The 19,258-nt window shown below is 41.0% G+C and overlaps 2 protein-coding genes across 6 annotated transcripts in view; one reads left to right on the top strand and one right to left on the bottom strand.

Annotated features, from left to right (window-relative positions):
• The first annotated feature begins 350 nt into the window (after nucleotides 1–350).
• Nucleotides 351–14,037, top strand: SDCBP (syndecan binding protein). Its single transcript, XM_083827144.1, has 9 exons — nucleotides 351–505; nucleotides 4,285–4,350; nucleotides 5,860–5,938; nucleotides 8,446–8,555; nucleotides 8,879–9,037; nucleotides 10,354–10,529; nucleotides 11,795–11,966; nucleotides 12,356–12,447; nucleotides 13,319–14,037. Exons 2-9 carry the CDS (start codon nucleotides 4,300–4,302, stop codon nucleotides 13,371–13,373), a joined length of 894 nt encoding a protein of 297 aa, XP_083683270.1. The 5' UTR covers nucleotides 351–505; nucleotides 4,285–4,299; the 3' UTR covers nucleotides 13,374–14,037.
• A 2,865-nt stretch (nucleotides 14,038–16,902) lies between these two features.
• Nucleotides 16,903–19,258, bottom strand: part of NSMAF (neutral sphingomyelinase activation associated factor) — a 37,832-nt gene continuing 35,476 nt past the window's right edge. For 4 of the 5 annotated variants that reach the window (XM_083827131.1, XM_083827133.1, XM_083827132.1 and 1 more), the window contains 3 exons: nucleotides 18,972–19,074; nucleotides 18,235–18,344; nucleotides 16,903–17,270 (listed from right to left, as the gene is read on the bottom strand). In XM_083827131.1, coding sequence (XP_083683257.1) covers nucleotides 17,176–17,270; nucleotides 18,235–18,344; nucleotides 18,972–19,074 — 308 coding nt within the window. In that variant the 3' untranslated portion in view covers nucleotides 16,903–17,175. Of the gene's footprint in view, nucleotides 17,271–18,234; nucleotides 18,345–18,971; nucleotides 19,075–19,258 lie in introns of those variants that run through there. The other variant, XR_014580807.1, reaches the window with a different exon arrangement.

Below are 19,258 nucleotides of genomic sequence, written 5' to 3'. Positions count from 1 at the left end.
TCACGGCAGGCTCTGCGACGTCAGGACTTACGAATGCATGACGAGGGAAGGGAAAACAAGACGAGATTAAAAATAAATAAATCAGTAACCGAAACGACGCAGCAGGAAGAATTTGATTTTAAAAAGGACAATGGATATAAAACGAAAACGAGCCTTTCCTCAAGGCAACCAAGCGATGAGAAGGCAGTAAGATGTGCAACACGCCGCGGGCAAGGCACCGCATGTAACGAGGGACAAGGGCAAAGCACCGATGGCCGGGACCCCTTCCCCGTGGGGGGCCGGGCCACCCCCAGCCCCGGGCTCCCCCCCTCCGGCCACCACCGCCGCCCGGCGGCCGGGGCCCGGCCCCTTCTCTCCGCCGCCGGAGCATGCGCGGGGCCGGGCCAGCTTCGCCGCCGCCCCCGCTCCCCTCATAGCGGCGCCGCCGGGAGCTGCCGGAGCCGCTGGTGCCGCCGCTCGTCCCTGCGCTGAGGGCCGCGACCGAGGGCAGCCGCCCGGGCCGGAGGTAGGGGGGGGGGGTCGGGGGTCTTCGCTCCTCTTTGTACTTGGGCACGGGGCGGCTTGTGGGGAGCGTAAGGGGGGAGGAAGAGGGGGAAGGGGCGCGGCGGTATCGGGGGAAGGAGGGAAGGAAGGGCTTCGCCCGCGGAGGCTGCGCGGCCGTCGCTCCGTGCCCGGCGCGGAGGAGCCGCCGAGCAGCCATTTCGTGGGGCCGCGGCGCGCCCGGTGCCGGGGGGCGGCCGGCTCCGTCCCTCCCTCCCTCCCGGGGCTGCCTCCCGCACCGGGCTCCGCTGGTCGCCGTGGAAGGAAAAGCGCGAATAAATAAAGTCTGTGTGCGCTGGCGTCCTCTCAGTGTTTTGGGACTGGGGGGAGAGGGGGTTTGGGGTCTGTACTGCCTTCTTTTTAGGGCTTTAGGGCTTTTTAGGGCCTTCTTTTTAGGGCTGCATAATGTTGCAGAGCTGGTGTGGGTGTGTTGTGCCTTTTGGGGCGAGTGAGCCCTTCTTCAGGTCTGAAATGGAGGCAGCAGATTTCTGAGCAAAGTGCATAGCAAGAGCAAATGCTCAGAGGCCGATTAGATAGTATCAGAAGAAAAACACTTTTTTTTTTTTTCCTCTTTTATTGGAGGACACCTCTTGCAAAACAGTTCCTGTGTTCGTGCTGTCTCAGCTCGACCTTCGGGAGGTTTTGTCCTTTAAAGACAAAACTTCATTTCATGGCTTTCTAGCTGTTCGGGAAGCCAAAACCAATACCGTAGGTGCTGGTTTTGTGGCCTGGTATAATCTCTCTACAGGTATAAAATGCTTTTATTCCTTCCCTTTTACCCCCTCCAAATACCGTCTGCTGCCACTTTCAGAGACAGCAGTTGCCACGGACAGGTCAGACTTCGTTGGCTCTTAGCCTACATCCAGCTCTGTTGTTTCCGACCCAACCAATGTCGGGAAGCCCGTCATCTTCCAGTCGAACCACTGTGTGTAGTAAGAGCCAGCTCCTACATACAAAACTTCCTGCTGATAGCCCAAGATTGTCACGAGTGCTGCCTGTGTCTATGGTCTCTGCCCAGTGGTCAGGCACTTCCCTTGGTAAATAGGATCCTCTTGGTGAGACAACCTGCTGGTGGGGCTGGCAGCTGGGTTTCTGAGCTTGAGGGTACTCGGAAACTGGCACTTTCTCCTTTTGCTTTCATTTCTGCTTTCCTGGAAGCTTCAGGTTACTACTATGTGTGTCCTCCACAGGATGTAGGAGCCTGTAAACAATCAGGGCAAATAGTTCCGTGTCGGTGTAGACTGGGGAGTCGCCCACCTCCCTTCCTCTCCGCTTTGTGGTTACCACTCCCCAGATCCTGCAGAAAGCCATGGCTGTTCAAACTTCGTGTTCAAGTCTGTTTTTGTTGTGAGTCATGGACGGATTCTTCCTGAGATTACTGGCAGTCCCCGACAGTGACGATTGTTGCTAAACAGTCATATTTTAAACTAAATAGGGTATTTTGGGGCGTCTCACGTTACCTAATGAGTGGTTAGACGTGTACTTCGGTGTTACAACTGCCTGTGTGGAAATTGAAAAAGCTCCTTGCTGATGTAAAAGCAACAAAGCTGGTATGCAGAGAGACAGGCTCACTGAATGCAGTGACAGGGGTGACCGTTATTCTGGCTATTTATTGAAAAACCAGAAATAGTAACCAGTGAGATTTTAAGGAGGGAGCTGGCAGGGCAGCTCCTTGGTGGCCGTGACAGACGGTTGGATTTGGAAGCTTCCAGCTGGGGAAGGGAGGTGGCCTGGGCGGCGGTGCCAAAGCGGCAGGGTAAGCTGCTGGAGTGCTTTCTGAAGTGTTTGGGGAGCTAATATATGTTGAGTTTTGCTAGTACTCTTCTACAGAAAGCTCCACGTTCCTCATAATAAAGTAGAAGAAGTTTCAGATGACCGTCTGTGGCAAGTGTGACCAGAGATCGCAGGGCAGGATGAGAGTGGTCTGTGGAGGGAAACCAAAGCTGGTCCAGGTGGAAGCTTGCCCATGTGGATGTGGTCACTGGGACCAGAGACCCAGCAGACCCTGGGTGCGTTCTGCGCTACCGTGCAGATGTTGGAGCTCACGGTGGGCTTCTGCTCCCCTCGTTGCCCTGTGATGGGACCGCTCTGTCCCGTGGGGTGCTGACTGCTGACTTCGAATGTGTGCTGCAGCTGAAATCACCATGACTGATGTAGCGTGGAAGGAGATGGCCAGCCTGATGCGTGTACATCTTTATTGGTATTAGCAGCAGAGTGCAGTGCCCAGGGACTGCGTACCCGAGCAAGGGTTTTGCTGGGCTTGGGTTTGCATTTGCTGTTACCATTTTGGTTGAGCAAAAGCATTTAATTGCTTTCAGGTCAATGCTGCCTTAAAATAGAATTTTAAACTCACTTTAAATGTGTTTAATTTTTAAGGCTTCCAGGTCTTAGCTATGTTTGGTTTAGCTGCAGCAACTTGACAAAATTGTCAGTTGCACGTAATTACAAACGTGTGGCCAGTTATGTCAGGACAGTTCAGATCCCTGCCACATTTTGGGCTCTTTTGAAGTTTTAATTGCAGTCTGACATGATACTTGAGCTCCTGGGCACTCTGCTGAACAAGAAGAAAAGCTGTTAGTGACCTTGATGTAATGCAAGGAGACATCTATTGTGTTCCTGCAATGTCATGTTAGGCATCAGATTTTTTTTAATCAATTCAGCATCTGCATGTGAAGAAGCAGTAGCTCAAGGATTTATATAGTGGTCGCTTTTAGTCTGGAATTATAGTTAATTTGTTACGCAAATGAGGACCTCTAAAGTTTGGATGAGAAATTAATCCCCAAACCAGAAGCTTTTAGTAGTGCTGCCCAGTTAACTGTGCTCTCTGAGCCATATGTAACTTGAAAGACTTTGTCTTATGTTGTTGTCTTCTGCTTCTGTTCCTCTTCTACCCTTCCTCCTCTCAGTTAAAATGTTCATATAATTTGGGGTGAAATGTCTTATTACTCTCTTGAAAAGCTTTGTTGACCTTGGCGAGAACTTGAGCGAAGGATCTCTTGAAAATGGCATTTTCTACAGCCTCTGGTGCCCAGCTATAGCAGAGCTGAGTGTCTGTATGGTGCATTACAGGATCATGTGAAGTGTTTTTTATTACTTCCTGTTAATGGTGTCACAGGGCTTTCCCAACATCACATGAGAGGCAGGCTGAAGTCCCTGTGGATTTTGAAACTCGCCACTGACCGAATCTGGTTGGCTCAGGGTCTCTTGCTACAATTAATGTGGTACAAGTGGACATGGGAAGCCAGCTCTGAGTGACTCCTTTATAGGAACATCAGAAGTTATCAGAGTGTTTAGATACTTCGGGGAGTAGTGTGAAAGCTTACGCAGTTGTATATAGATTACTGTTGTACTTGTGTGGAGAAATATGATTAGATTTTTCTTTCAGTCCTCCTCATTGTTGCATCATGGCCTCCTACGCTCTTTCTTTGTGATACTTACTGCGGAACGGTTTTCTCCGTGTAGGATTTCTCATAGCCGAGACCTAAACTTTGGCATCACTAAGTATAGTAAATAAAGCCTATTATACAAAGGCTATTATTGATAATAGATTAAATAGATAGCCTTAATGGAATTTGTCTTTAGTGCTGGGTATCTGTCATGCTGAGACTTGCAGGTCACAGCTGAAGTTATTTAATGCTTTGTCTGTTTTCTCTTTTTGTTTCTTAAGTTGTAATGCTAGGTAAATACCTGATGTCTAACCCTGTGTTGTTTGCTTTCCCTGTTCTGTGTCTTCCTGCAACCCAGTGAGACTGCATCAAAATGTCTCTCTATCCTTCCCTGGAAGATCTGAAGGTGGACAAAGTTATTCAGGTATGGTAGGCTTTCATGAAAATAGTGTTGGTGGCAATAATAGATGTGTTGGTATTTAGTACAGGGAAGGGGGCAGTTCTATTGAAGTTGTGATAAAATGTTTTACCATTGCACTTCTAAGGATCATTGGAGCCTTGAAGTCATAGGCTAGGATTGTAGTTGGGACTTCTTTGTTCCATCTGCCATGTCCCACGTGCTTCCTATGTGAAGATACAATTGGGTAACACTAAATTTACCCCCCAGACAAACCCACCCTGCCTGGAGCTACAGATCAACTGCTAGAGTTTGATCTAAATGCTAAGTGTGATCTCTTTACAACTTATCTTTTGTGACCACTGAATGAAGCAGTGAGGAAATGGAAGTAAGGTATCTCTGTGTTGAGTACTGAAAGAGAAAATCTGTGTCCACAGCAAATCAGTGAGTTTAAAATGGTTGCTGGTTTAAACGTAAACTTGTTGCACTAAATATTCTAACCTGTTCTTTCTGTCTAGCATTTGAGTTGGAGACACTTCTTCTAAATATGTTTGATAAATAATGAGTCACTCTTGCTCTGAAACTTCTCTCTAAACACAACTTCCTGAAGAGGACTATGGAATCTTCTATTTTTAAACATTATTTCCGTAAAAAACATTAAGTAATTCAATGGTCTTGTTGAATTAAGTGATTCATGTGTCCTGTACAGCATAGTTTTCATTGTGCTGAAACTTTTCCCCACCTTTAATCTCTATCTTAGAGATACTGGGATAGCTGTTCTGTCATACTTAGGTTACCATGCAGAGGCCTGTTATTTTGGCCTCATGTATTCATGATCAGTGAAAAATAAGTAGCTGAGATACTGTGAGAAGGAAGGGAATTGGCTTACTTTAATAATGTCTCTTCTATTTGCAAGTCAGTCAGCAATATAGAAACTAAACTTAGCGTTTTCACTGTAGGATAAGTTGTGCATTTGGGACCTCCTGTAGAAAACTCTTAGGAGGTCCATTTTTTTTCAGAAGGTGTTAAACTAGTACCACTGAATTGTGTGGAATGTGAATTGCAACCTGCAAGTGACTATGGCAGAACTCATGACTAATACCTGTAAGCAGTGAAAATGTAGAGCTACTGCCATTCAACTGAAAAAAAAATTAATTACAAAACACTCTGCAAAGGACCTTCTTTTATAATTTTAAGTTTTAAAGTTTGTCAGCCAAGTTTAATGTATCTTTCAGAGAGATCCTAGGCTCTTTAACTTGCTTAATAACAAAACTGGAACTGAGGTTGACGTCATTTGTGCAGCTATTGTGTTATTTGTGCAGCTATCTCAGAGGACAGTACAAGTTCCTGTTGACGTAACTTAATACAATATGCTGCAGTATTATCAAACTATTTGTTTCAAAGAAAACAGCTGACTTCAGAGCTTCAAGATAATGGTAACAATGTGTAAAATAATGCATAGTCTCCTGGCTGCATAGTAAAGATTTCATAATTCTTCTTTTCCAAGATAACATATACGAGTTTCCTTGCTCTTAGGCTCAGACTGCCTTTTCTTCAAATCCAGCTAATCCAGCAATCTTGTCTGAAGCTTCTGCTCCTATTCCCCAAGATGGAGGTAAGGTCATATACTGTGTGGTATCCTAACGTTTTGGAAAGCAGTTATGAAACTCTATAGTTAAAGTACAGTCAAATACGTATAAACATGCAACTATTTGCTGAGGGTGAGGCCATGCCTTTTTGGAAATGCTTCCAAGTGCAAACAAAAAAAAGTGGCAAATACGAACTGTTTTTGTAGCTTTAAGAAGCCTTTTTTTTTTTTTAAGTGAGCCTAACATAACAAGATCTGTTGCTGGTACTGTTTGATCACTCAATAATGCTTACCTCAAACACTTAAGTATGTACTTATCATGTGTTTGTAAGCTTCAGAGAGCAGCGTGAGTCTGAATGTCTTCCCCACCCCCAGCATATGAGCTTGCTGGGGAACAAACAAGCTCAAATCTCTGTCAATAGGGAAGTGGAACTTCAGTATTGTCATGCTAGCAACATAAAGCTTCCTGCAGATTTTAGGGTCAAATATCTATTGGGAAATCCATCAGACCTAAAGTTGTATTGACTGATATCTCCTCCTGTTTACCTGATGCTCATATACATCCACAAATATGCATGGGTATGTTTGAATTCTGAGCTGTTAAGTTATGTTCGGTCTAAAGGACCTAAAATCGCTAACCAGCATGACCAGCTGCAGTGCTGGAATAGCCATCAAGAATGTTTGTGGATCAGATATTAAAGCATGGTAGGTGTACCTTTGTCTCCAGTTCTGCTCTTGGAGTTGGTGCATCTAAGATCACTTTAAGGATGGATTTTATACAGCTCACCTTAAATCCAGGAAGGATCTAAGTTCTTACCTGACCTAACCTCATTAGAGTAAGTTTGTTTCAGCAGTCCCTCTCCCTGGCAGCATTTTTTTTGACTGTCTGGAGTTTGAATTCTCCTGCAAATTCTGTGTCTACTGTAGTGCTGGCCAAATGACATTTTAACATCAGCTTGTCTGGAAATTGCTCAGGAGCTGCGTGTGGCTGAAGACTGCTTATCACTTAGATCACTTTTCCCTTGGGATATGTTATTAACAATCTATAGGACATGCCAAGCCCATGGGGGATCCCTGTCTTGGTAAAAGCAGGAGAATATACATCTGACAGCTCTTGGTGATGATTTCTGCTGTTTTGGAGACTCGTTTGAATGAGAATGTAATAACAATGTAGAATGAATCTTGTTGTCTTTTATGAAGAATGAAGGAGAAAAATCAAGTCACTGCAGAAGTCTTGGGAAGCTTTAATTGTGTGTAATCATAGGGGCTTGCAAGGCAAGCAGAAGACAGCCACAGAAGTACTCATTAGAGGCTTACTAATCTGTGTCAGTGAAACCAGTTTGGAAATAAGATTGGACAGTTCTCATATGAAACAGGATGCTCACGTGACAGCTGAAAGTATTAAGGGGCAAAAAAAGTTTCTCGGTGGGATTAGAATTCCTTGTAATGGCCTTTGAGTTCCTTCTTGGAAAAGTAGCTTTCAGTTTCTGGTCAAGTGTGGATTCTTATAATAGCTGTTCTTATACATATACCCATAAATGAACACTAAAAACGTCATCTGTGTGGATCAGGGAGCCTGCGTGCTTTCAGGGCTGCCCCTTGTATCACTTAGCTCTCTGAGCAGCCTTTTCTGTCTCCGCTGATTTGGTCAAAAGGGCGTGTGTTCTGGTAACTGCTTCTTGTTAAATAGCATCACTTAATTATCTGTGGAATGTCAAGAGCAGCATCAAGCTTCTTTCCAGAGTGGCTTGACTCAAGGTCCGACAAATCTGACTTTTCTCCCATTCCCAGCCACCTGCTCCTTCTCAGAGCGGAGGAATGTCCTGCTGGATATTTTAAGGTCCACTGTTCTTTTTCTGTTGGTATGAGGACTGTATCTAAAAAAGACTTCAATTTGAAGCTATGGGAAAATGACAGCTACTTTCTCATGAAGAATATTATAGTCATGTTTGCTCTGTGTGTGTTGCTTCTTTGTATAGGCTTCAGGGGTTTCTTCTTTTTTTTTTAAGACTATCAGATACTACACATTCAGTAGCTGTTGGTTCCATGAATTCCTCTTGCACTGCACGCTCACTTCTGTCAATGCCATTCCCTCACATGCTGTTTTCTAATGTATCCCGTGTTCTCCAGCTAGCCTGATGTGGGGGTGGGAGGGAGAATAAGTAGTTCCCCACTAATTGCCCGTAAACTTTGGAGGAAAGAAGGGCTTGTCATCGTGGACTGGAGCACAACATTGGTTTTGGAACTCATCACCATATATCTAATGTTGCTTGTGCCATAAAAGAAAGGAATGAATGGAATTACTTAAAGAATGTGGAGAACTTTTAGTTATCTCAAAAGCACTGCTCCTGTAGTTGCTTTTCTCAGCTGGGCTAGAATAACAGTCCTGATTCAGGTGGATCTTCCACTGTAATTTTCAAGTTATGTACATTATGATACTGCAAGACTTGTTTAAGTTGTTGTATGTGTGACAGCAATATACTGTTCTGTTAAATGAACACACATTAACGGTTTTGTTTTTCTCGTTCATATAGGTTTATACCCCAGATTATACCCAGAACTTTCTCAGTACATGGGCCTGAGCCTCAATGAAGAAGAGGTGCAGAGAAACTTACCAGTGGCAGCAGCTGCTCAGCCACAAGGGGTAGGTATCAGTCAAGCATGCTTTGGAAACTGAAAGCATAAAGACTAAATGTATATCTACGATTCTAGATAGTAGACTTATTTATAGTATGTACCTCACCTAACCGGTAAATGATTTTTTTTTAAGTAACAGAGCCTATTTTTCTACAGCTTTAAACTGAGCAGTATACTTCCAGTTTTGGGGGGGAGGAAGGGAAGAACTGGTGTCGTGACTTGCATTTTATTTTTGCTTCTTTTCTCTTTTTTTAATCACTTCATATAAACTGACATACAGGTATTTTAAAAAGTTGAAATTAAGTTGTCTGGCTATTTTGTCTTAATCAGCAACTGGTAACACGACCTTCTACTAATTACATGGTAGCTCCAGTGACTGGAAATGATATTGGAATTCGCAGAGCAGAAATTAAGCAAGGCATCCGTGAAGCAATTTTGTGTAAAGATCAAGATGGAAAAATAGGACTTCGCCTTAAGTCTGTTGACAACGTAAGTATACAAGTTTGTTTTTGCCTTTACAGATCCTGCTGATGGATTAAGATAGTAGTTGAATTAGTGTATGGTCATGGGACTTGCTTATCTGTTACTAGAATTTGAAAACCCTCTGTTAGATCTGAAACTAGGGCATAGACTAAGATCTGATTTTATAGCGGCAATTTATTTTCATATAACACCTGGAGAATACTTGTAGTATCTCTTCAGAGTATAAAATGACCTTGCAGAGCTGCTGTGAGTCTAGTTAGCAGTTTAAGTACTTCCCGGTGTTTCCACAAAGGTAGAGATAGAAGTCTTGAAGTTCTCAACAGTAGGCAGAGAAAAGTGTGTGGTGTAAAAATACCTCTCCTTTTATAAGCTCTTGCAATATGCTACTCATGAGAAAAGTTAGGATAGTGAGGGTTTTACCTACATACAAAGAGTAGTTTCAGAATCTCTTCTTAGCTGCCAAAAGATCCAGGAGGTTGTCTGCTCTAGAGCTTCCCTGTTTAGATATTTTCTGATTCTCAGTGTGAAAAATGACACTTCTTCATTGTCTGTCTGTTTTCTTGGGGGGGGGGGGGGGGTTTGGCCAGGTCATTTATTTACTCAAGGTTTCACATAGGATTAAAATGATTCTGTAGTTCTACCCCAGGAAATACTGGACTTTTCCTAGAAAGTAGTGTGAATTCCTCTCTGTTGCCTGCCCTCACCCCATGGGAGGGTTTATCTACCTTCTGTGTTGACCTCATTTATTTGGTTTTGGGGGTACTTTGACTGGTAATAGTTTCTGGTTTTTAACACTTTTTTTACTTGAGGTGCTAGCAGTCAGTAAAAAGTTGAAGACTAATGGGTTGAGAAAGCAGATTTTTCCTTCTATAGAGTTCTTAGTATTGCTGATCTATTTCTCGAGCTATATGTAGACTGTCTTGCACGGGAATTCGTAGTCAAATACACAGGCAGACATGCAAATTTAGTACCAGTCTGTATGATCTAGTTTTTCAGATTTCTTGTTAAAACAACAGTATTTACTCCTTCAAGGAAGGTGTTACTGTGAAGCTTGTGTCTCTTAATTTCAAGAAATCTAAACAGAACAGACTTGCCTGTTTCCTAACTTTATTTTAATGTGAACGTCTGTCACTCTCTTAAAGACATCTATAAACTGACTGAAATTTCAAAAATGCATCTTAAGCACTTGTTGACTGTCTCTCCTTTTGTCCGTTTGCTTGGTATTACACAAAAACAGAAAACCAAAGGGCTGTGTATTCTGTGATTGGCTTTCACATTTAAGGAAGTACATCCTGTTTCTACCATGCCCCATTCTTTTGTAGGGTATATTTGTCCAGTTAGTCCAAGCAAACTCTCCAGCATCTCTAGCTGGTCTGCGGTTTGGGGACCAAGTTCTGCAGATCAATGGTGAAAACTGTGCAGGATGGAGTTCTGATAAAGCACACAAAGTTCTGAAGCAGGCTTCTGGAGAGAGGATTTCAATGATCATTCGGGACAGGTAAGGCTCGCTACAGATACAGACTGTTATCTATCTTGGAGATGGATACTTTGTGAAGTTGGGTCTCCCTCACTTGAGAAGCATGGCAGGCATACAAAATGTGTTTGTCTGTATACTTTACTAATAAAGATCATTAGAAATGTTCCTTTTTATGAGGAATAGTCAAAATAATATTCAAAATGGTCACTAACTCAAAGTGCCATTGCACACCTCTTGCTTGGGCATGATGAGGCCTAACATCTTCAAGATAAACTAATGAGTGATAGCATAACTTAAATTCTGAGTTCAAGAGTTCTGTGCTTTTTCTGACACGACTTTTGCTTATACTTACTGAAGCTTCTACTTATTGAAATACCAATAAAGACAGTATCAAAATAGTCGCTGTACTAATGAGCTTAAATTTTTCACTTCCATTTTTATTTAGCATGGTACTCTTTTTGTGAACTTCATTGCTTACATATGAGTTCATGCCAGGCTCACTAAAAGTATGCTTGATAAACCAGTATGTTTTTAATCAATATTGGATATTTATTGTATGTAGTAGTAATGGGACAGATGCAGCATGGTCTCTAGGCTGAGAAGACAGATGATGCATGATGTGACTAAGTACATGTCTTCAGAAACTTTTTCAATGTTCTTTTGTGTTTAAGAATCAAGTTTGACCCCAGTGGGGGGTGTATGACTTCTGTTGTATTAAATCAAAATACTGTGGTGGTAGATTCCCTACTGTCTACCACTTCTGCGCCCAACTTCTGCCCTCTTGCTGGATTTCTTAAGAAGTTAAGACAACTTAAAGGTTCGTTGTCTATAACACAGTGGAAAAGTTGTTGGAGAAGCCTTTAATCTCCAGAATCATGCAGTCACCTACAGTTGTCAAAATGGCCTGCAGTGTTTTAGCTACCTGCTAACATTTGTTAGGCAAAACTTAAGTTTGAGTGGCCATTTCTGTGGTTGGCTGTTGGGGGGTGGGTGGCTTATTAGTAATCCAGAGGGTGGAATACCTATAGAAAAGGGAAAACGTAAAAACTTTAAAAACAAATTTCCATATGGAATGTGACTTCAGCCTAGAAAGAAGAGATTAAAATAGCAAGTATTCCCAAAATGAAGTTAAACCCCTACCACTTTTCATTGTACTCTTTAGAGACTCATACATCAACTACATTAACTTTTTGCAAATCAAAGGTACTGAAATAGCGTGTGGTTCTCTCTGTGGTTTGGTAGACTGAAAATGTTCTTGCATTTTAAGATTCTTCTGTTTCTTACAGGCCTTTTGAACGAATTATTACGATGCACAAAGACAGCACAGGGCATGTTGGCTTCATATTCAAGAATGGAAAAATAACCTCAATAGTGAAAGACAGTTCTGCTGCGAGAAATGGACTTCTTACAGAGCATAACATCTGTGAAATCAATGGCCAGAACGTCATTGGATTGAAGGTACGTTTCGAGGGTTCTGCTTCTCTGTGGTTTCCTTTCTATAGGCAAGGCAACTCATTCTCTTCCTCTCTACCTTTTATAGTTGGTTCTCAGTTTTTAAGTTATGTTTTGCCAACAGCAGAATGTTTCCCCTGCCAGCCTGTGTCAAATTACAGTAGGATGTCTGTATCCCTACTCCAGTGAGTTCCTGTAAGGGAACTGTAAGGGGTGACTCCGTAGGAAATTCATTAGCACTGCAGCTTAGTGATTTGCCCTGAAGGTTAAATACTGTAAGAAAGGAGTTGTGGGGCTGTTAAGCTGCATGAATGTGTCTAGATTAAGTTCCTGAACTGCTGCTTTATTGGTTATTTCAAGTGATGTTGCTCATATGATTTCTTGTTCAATAACAGGACCCCCAGATAGCAGACATCTTGGCAACAGCTGGAAACATAGTGACAATTACCATCATGCCTTCCAGTATTTATGAGTATATAATAAAGAGGTAGGTAACAATCAAATAAAGCAGCCATGGTGTTAATTATCTCAAAGCTGATAATTATTTTGCAGGTTAAATAAAATGCAATTAGGTCTTGCCATGAGAACAAACCTGATAGAAGGACTAGTTAAGGTGAAGTCTGAAAATGTACATAATCCAATGGTTTTAATCAGACTACTGTGATTTCGTTCTGTTTTTAAACTGTTGATATGTTAGTGATGCTCCTTTGACTTTTATTCTCTTGAAAAGCCCTCTTCTAAACATAACTGGACTAAATTTGTATCTGAGCACTTTGAAGTACATGGATAATACAAGTCTTTGTTACCTTGCAACTAAAATGTTTCTAGTGCAGCTAGTTCTGGTGCTGTGAACATGATTCTTGGCAGGATATAGTTGGGTTTCTCTAATCCTTTGGCTGCACTAGCTTTCTACAGTTAAATCTCTCCTGGAAAAAAAGTCTTAAAGCTGCTAGGAATTAATTGTAACACGTTGAATGCTTAAAGTATAATTAAGTGTTCCTCCCCACCCCCACTGTACGCTCTTCCTACAAAATTGTTTCCAGAACAGCCATATTCCCTTCCCCTCCAGCCTTTTTCTTCCCTCCTGCTTGTGATACTGCTCTGCACAAATGTCTGCATCTTGAAAGATGTTTGTATCACGACCCAGCTGCTAACAAAATGTTGGGTATTGGGGCATCTCTTACTTACGCTGTTTAGTGCAGCTTTTCTATAGCAATGTATTTGTTAAAATGGTGGAGTGAGAGACCCTTTTTAAATTGAATTAAAGGGCTAGCAAGGACAAAGATACACTGAACAGAAGCTTTTAGCAGGCTTCCACATCTGTCTTAAAAAACTGAATGACTTTTCCTTTTCTATAGGATGGCAACTAGCATTATGAAAAGCCTGATGGATCACTCTATTCCTGAAGTCTAAACATGCATCATGTACATGTGTCTGTACGTACATATGATGAGAATTCCACTAAACTTGGGCTATTATACTCAGTGATTTCTTTCTTCTGCACATGAGCCTTTCTGGAGGCCAAGAGAAGATATGCTGCATCAAGCATTTGCATATATAATGGCTGGGAATGTTACAGTTCAACATATCTTGTTTATTCACAAACTGTAGAACTTGTAGCCTTATATGCTTGACGAATGTGAAATTCCAATTGTGTTATGACTTTTTGTAGATCTCTTCCTTAGTTTACTACTCGTATAAGCCATTGCAACTAAAGGAACCAGATATCCCTTGCAAAATTGTGTTGTTACCTAGGGCAATGCTGTGCTTTGTATGTTTAAGAGAAACAAGTATTTTTACTGCTTTCTGTTTGCAAGCGTAGATATGAAATAGCCTATTTAGAAGTATGGCTAGTACTAGTTTATTTCTTGTTCTAGTAAATTCTGTTTACACAAGTATGCCAGCTAAGCTGAATATAGCTGAAGGCATCATTCAGTAAGTATATTAAATAAGGTAGTGTACAGATAATCAAATCTTTTTATTACTTGTTATACAAATTGTAACTGATACGCTTATCTCTCGCCTTAACCAAGTTCTTAAAGATTCAGAAGTAACCAAATAAATGACTGAAACTTTAGATGGTGTGTGCATCTTCTTAAGATGAGCTGAGACAGGTTTTTTCAAGGTCACTTTCAGCTGGCAAGAAAGACGAGGTAGGAAATAAAGTTTTAAATAGCTTTCTAACAAAGGTCCCAGGCATGTTCAACTCAGGTTTTTAAGTTAAGTGACCTGAAGTGAAATGCCAGGTGGTGAGCAGTTTCTTTTTTCATGTTCTATTCTAGCTTCTAGCTGTGAAGTTGTCTGTCTTACATGTTGCAATAGCCCAACGCAAGTAATTTTAGTTTAGTATAGGTATTAATAGGTGTGGGAAATCAATTTAGATTTCCTTTTCTAAATGAACCAGGATCCAAAATTGGTTGGGGAAGATGGTACCTGACTTACGTGCTTGTCCATCTAACTGAAAAATATTTCAAAAGGTGAGTGCAAGTGCAATTAATAAAACAGGTCATAGCTGGACAAACAGTTCATAGCTTGACCCTGCAATAAGTATAGTCCCAGGTATGCTAATAAGGGATTGGCAGTGTACCTAGCTGTAGCTATTCCAGCTTGTAGGAAATGCACTGGGGGGGATGGAGTTGGGAATGCACAGACATACTTTTCTTCCTGGGAACGCTGCCAAATTTAGCACTTCAAGTTCAGCCATTTCTGGCTTCTCCAATGAAGTTCTCTGTTACTGCGAGAGAAAACCAGTATCTTACTTCAGGTTGCAGTGGTGATCAAATTCTTCCTGGGAGCCACTTTAATTGGATTGTCTCTAAAAACTAGTGGGGCAAGCACTTACTGGCAGTAGCTGATGACTTCATGCAGCCTTGGTATGGCTCAGAAGCATGGGAGTTGAACCTGTGACCTGTAGCCAGTAACCTTAAGGAACTCTAGCACAGTAGCTTACTTAGCTATGAAACCCCTGTAGCCCAAAGAATGTATGGTCTCTATCTCTAACCAACTTCTCCTTAGGAGCAGACTGTTTAGCAGGGGACAATTCTATACCCCTTCAAACTTTAAAACCCCTTATTTAAGCAAACCTTTTCAAACCTGTAAACACCAGCTTGACCAGCTTTTCACTGACTAAATTCCTTCAATTCCCTACTGAGTGTAAGTGTTATGCTTATTTTATATTACATATATATAATTTAAACAGTTAAAAGTTAGAGGAACAAACACAGATGAGCAAAAAAAAAAAAACCAACATGCTGCAGAGAAGGCCCTCTAGTGCAAAAGGAGCATGCCTGTCTGAAACTTGAATGAGACAACATGGAAAAAAAGGTGTGTGAAAAGGGAAGGGTAGCTCTTTGTCATTTTTCAAGCCCATTATAGTTTAAACAAAAATTGTAGGCTAGTACCTTTTACTCAGTTCCTGCTAAAATGGAAAATGAATTGCAGTGCAAATGTTAAACTCACAGTGGTATTGTATGCAGAAAGCTTAACCCTGGGGGCCAGGGATGAAATACAGTAGGGTAGAGGTAAATGAACAATGACAGGCACAATTAAAACTTTTAACATGCTGCAAAATGCACCTGAGACCTCTCCAGGCATTTGTAGAATTTGATTTCCATGTTTCTTGACTATGTACAGCTCTGTGTGGGAAATACAGAAAAGGAAAAGCAAAGAAGCAGAGTAAACACCAACCATTCTCCTGCAAGATCGAGTCTGGTAACAGAACGTGCATGTGATATGGCTTAACTTTTTTGTTATGTGTGCCTTCACCACACAATAATTGATTACATAAAGTTCAATTAATCCAAATGAGCACTGTAGATGAAATAAGTTTGCTTTAACTCTATGCCATTACAACACTGAGAAGAAGGTTTAAATCCCATCATAAAAAATGGCTAAATAAATAATGCCACTGACCATAAAACAATTATTTTACAATGCTAACTAAAGAAACAGTTGCCTCTTGACATAGCTGTTAAGTCTCAAAACCAAGGCATTCAGTCCTGAGACTCAAAGGGCTGACAGTGTAATTTAGAGGAATGTTTGTCCTGGAGACATTAGCAAAGCTTCTTAGTATATTAGCAAAGCTTCTTAGTATGAGCCATAGAGAATACCAGAGAAATAATAATCATGGGTCACACTGATGAAAATCACAGCTGCAGGTGACTATTTCTTAAATATGCCACTTAAAGGCTATTACCTGAAGTCTTTACCCTCAGAATAGTTCCTTGCAGGGAAACATAGTCTTCAGTCCTACAGGGAAAATAAGCCCAATACAACACCACTTTGACCCTAGGTTAAGACAGAAAGGATCACATAAAGCCAGAAGTTGTAGCTCTGTTTGAAAGTTGTATTGAAATGCCATCCCAAAGCCTATTTGAGTTGAAAGAAGCATATAGAAACAGCACGTAGAAAAGGTGAAGATGAATAAGAAAAGGGTAGTAACAGAAGTGATAAAAGGCAGCAGTAATAAAACCCAATTATTAGGGAAGATTTATATCAACATATTATGTGTATGTATTACTTCTCTGCTAGGGGACCAGTTTTATACTTGCCTTCCTTTCAGGCTACTACAATAGGGTGGCTTTAGGTGTATCCTTCCCCCCATTTTCTTTTTAATAACAGGAAAAAACAATATAGAACTTGTTCTTATTCTTCTCTATGCCATTGCAGATAATGACAGTTGGAAACTAGACAGCACTAAACTGACCACTGCTCAGCCCAACAGCTGCCTTAGCAGTAAGTAAGTGTTGAAAGTAGTATTTTTGCATTTTACCCTTGTATGCATCTTCACTAGGAAGATGTTTCCTACACAAGGTACATACGTTATGTCATGAGACATAACACAGAGGTGCAAGCATCCTTAAAAGACTTGAGAATGCAAAAGAGTCTTCTTTTAAACCAGACAACATGCCATTGATACAGTCTATGTAAATCAAACAATGACTGCCAGTTAAGAGATCTTTAATTACAGAAAAATAGGTCTTTAATGTTATCTCATATCACTTTAGACAAGCATTTTCAATGATAGTCCATGAAAAATACATACACTGTGGAAGTTAAGAGCTCTCAGTGAAGTCACCATAATCTAGGAAGTTGTAGGTGAACAGAGCTTCCTATCTGGTCGAACTTCAGCAGCCATCATTGCACACAGTTAAGTTCCTTTAAAAGGTTTGGTTTAAAATAAAGAGTTCATTTAAATGTCTGGAGGGAAAGGCACTTAGTATTGCAGTTTCCAGAACATGATTTGTTTGTCTTCCCCTCCTGTAATAACACTGTTGCATTGTTCATTCATCCACATGGACGTTACACCACCTGGGGGGGGAAAATAAAATACAAGTGGTACTCATGAGAATGGAACATATCTTTTAAAAATAGTTTAGCATCATCAATATATACTTAGTACATCAGTACATACTTAATGTCTATATACTATATACTTATATAGTGTGAATGTAATGCAAAGAAGATTAGGCTGCAAGGGAGCTGTTCTTATTCACAGTAGTAATCTCATGCTATACTGCCTCGGCTGATTTTTGGAATTGGAAGTGGAATGTAAGTTCCAGTGTACAATGCAGAAAACACAGTGGCAAAAGGATTCATTGGGATAAGGGGAGAAGCGTCTCCAGAAAGAATTTTCCTACATCATCTAGACTTCTCATATTAAAAGTATGTAGCATCTTATAGCATGTGCCTAGAGGCCCACTTTTAAAGATTCTCTAGATGCAGCTTGATGTACTCTGGAACTTGAGCTGTAATAGACAAGTTTACAGAAGGGAAGTCTGAAATAACTTCATGAAAGCAGCCTTAAAAGCAAATTGAATAAAACTGAGATAGTTATTCCTCCTTCATACATTTTGGTTTCTCATGTATTGAAGACTATGCACATACATGTAAGATATTTGTAAATCTCTAACCAAAACAAATTTCTTTAGCAAACTTAACTTAATTGTTGTTAGATTTACGGTCTGGACAGACTTTGATATAAGGTAGTCTATACTATATTTGTACTATGAAGTACAAGAAAATATATTTTTGATGCTATATGAATTAGAAAATCCCAACTTATCTGCCTCTCTTCAGTCTTGTAAAGAGCAGTACCATTCACTACTGTTACATTTCCTAGGAGGCTCATGTGTACCTCCTTCTGGTGTTCTGGTGCTTCAGGTAACATCAGGAACCACTCAAAAGCAGAGCAGATGACTCTCAAACTTGTCAATACCAACATGGACAGAAAATTGGAAACTTCAATTCGAGAACAAGAGTAGTTCAGGTATACCTGTATGTCCTCTGATTCTTTCAGTAACTTTTCCACCAAGAAGGTCCCAAATCAGTAATTCACCAGACTGACTTCCTGATAAGATGGTATTTCCATCCCATTTGAAACACCTGCAAAGTTAACTCTAATCAGTTCACTTTAAACTTTTGTGTAAAAAGAGCTGAACAATTCCAAACAAAGCCAAAAATAATTGAAAATTGAGGTATGGGACTGAAGGAAATTTACCATTTAAGAGTCTTTCTGGAAAGGTTATTCCACATCCGTTTTAAAAGGTCATGACCCAAACTTTCTTTTCTGACTGCCCTAGACCCAGCTTCTTTCCCTGCCAGAGGGATGAAGTGTATTCCCACAGCACAAGAGGACCCAGTCAGTTGTACACGTGTGTGGTACACCCAAGTGCTCCCATGAACCACCACTTTCACTTCCATCACTTCATGTTTCTGAAGTGCAAAGATGACTTTCAGGGTAATAACTGAAGAAGTTGGTGCTGAAAAAGCAGGAGTTATTTGCTTAGATACCTGTTTGTTTTCATTCCAGTTGGAAAGCTTGACTATAATGCACACAACTTACTAGAATGTCAGCCTTTGCACTTGAGTGAAAATTAACTATTTGATTTAATTCAGTAAAACAATCTTCAATATTATTACCCTTTCCATTCTGCTATTGCCAACCATTAAGCACCTCCACAGTTAACTAAGCTGGCCATGCAGCTTCATAGTCTGTGTTCTCAGGATTACCTCTGTGGCTCATCAGCAGTTACAGAAGATATGAGCGTTCCAGTCTGCACATCAATCACTTTAAAACAACAGTCTTCTCCTGCACTGAGTAGATGTCTGCTGTCTGTGCAAAAGAGCAAACAAAACAAAAAACACAACAAAAAAGAGCATGTTTAAACATGCAGCTCTAGTTATCAAAGTAGTCTACAGTACAGCATGCTTGCTGTGATGGGCATGACCTGCTTATTTATACAAAGTTTACTGTAAATTGTCTTCAAGCATGCAATGATAAACATTAGTCTAGACCA

The sequence above is a fragment of the Anser anser genome (assembly GCF_964211835.1).
Source record: "Anser anser genome assembly, chromosome: 2".
Taxonomy (NCBI): Eukaryota; Metazoa; Chordata; class Aves; order Anseriformes; family Anatidae; genus Anser; species Anser anser.
The sequence above is the reverse complement of the archived record's forward strand: the minus strand, read 5'-3'. Positions and strand labels throughout refer to the sequence as shown.

Excerpts from the sequence above, each read along its gene's own strand:
- SDCBP (XM_083827144.1), top strand. The coding sequence starts at position 4,300 with ATGTCTCTCTATCCTTCCCTGGAAGATCTGAAGGTGGACAAAGTTATT. Across the intron at positions 8,556-8,878 it reads CAGCTGCTCAGCCACAAGGG|CAACTGGTAACACGACCTTC; the intron begins GTAGGTATCAGT and ends TGTCTTAATCAG. Across the intron at positions 12,448-13,318 it reads TATGAGTATATAATAAAGAG|GATGGCAACTAGCATTATGA; the intron begins GTAGGTAACAAT and ends CCTTTTCTATAG.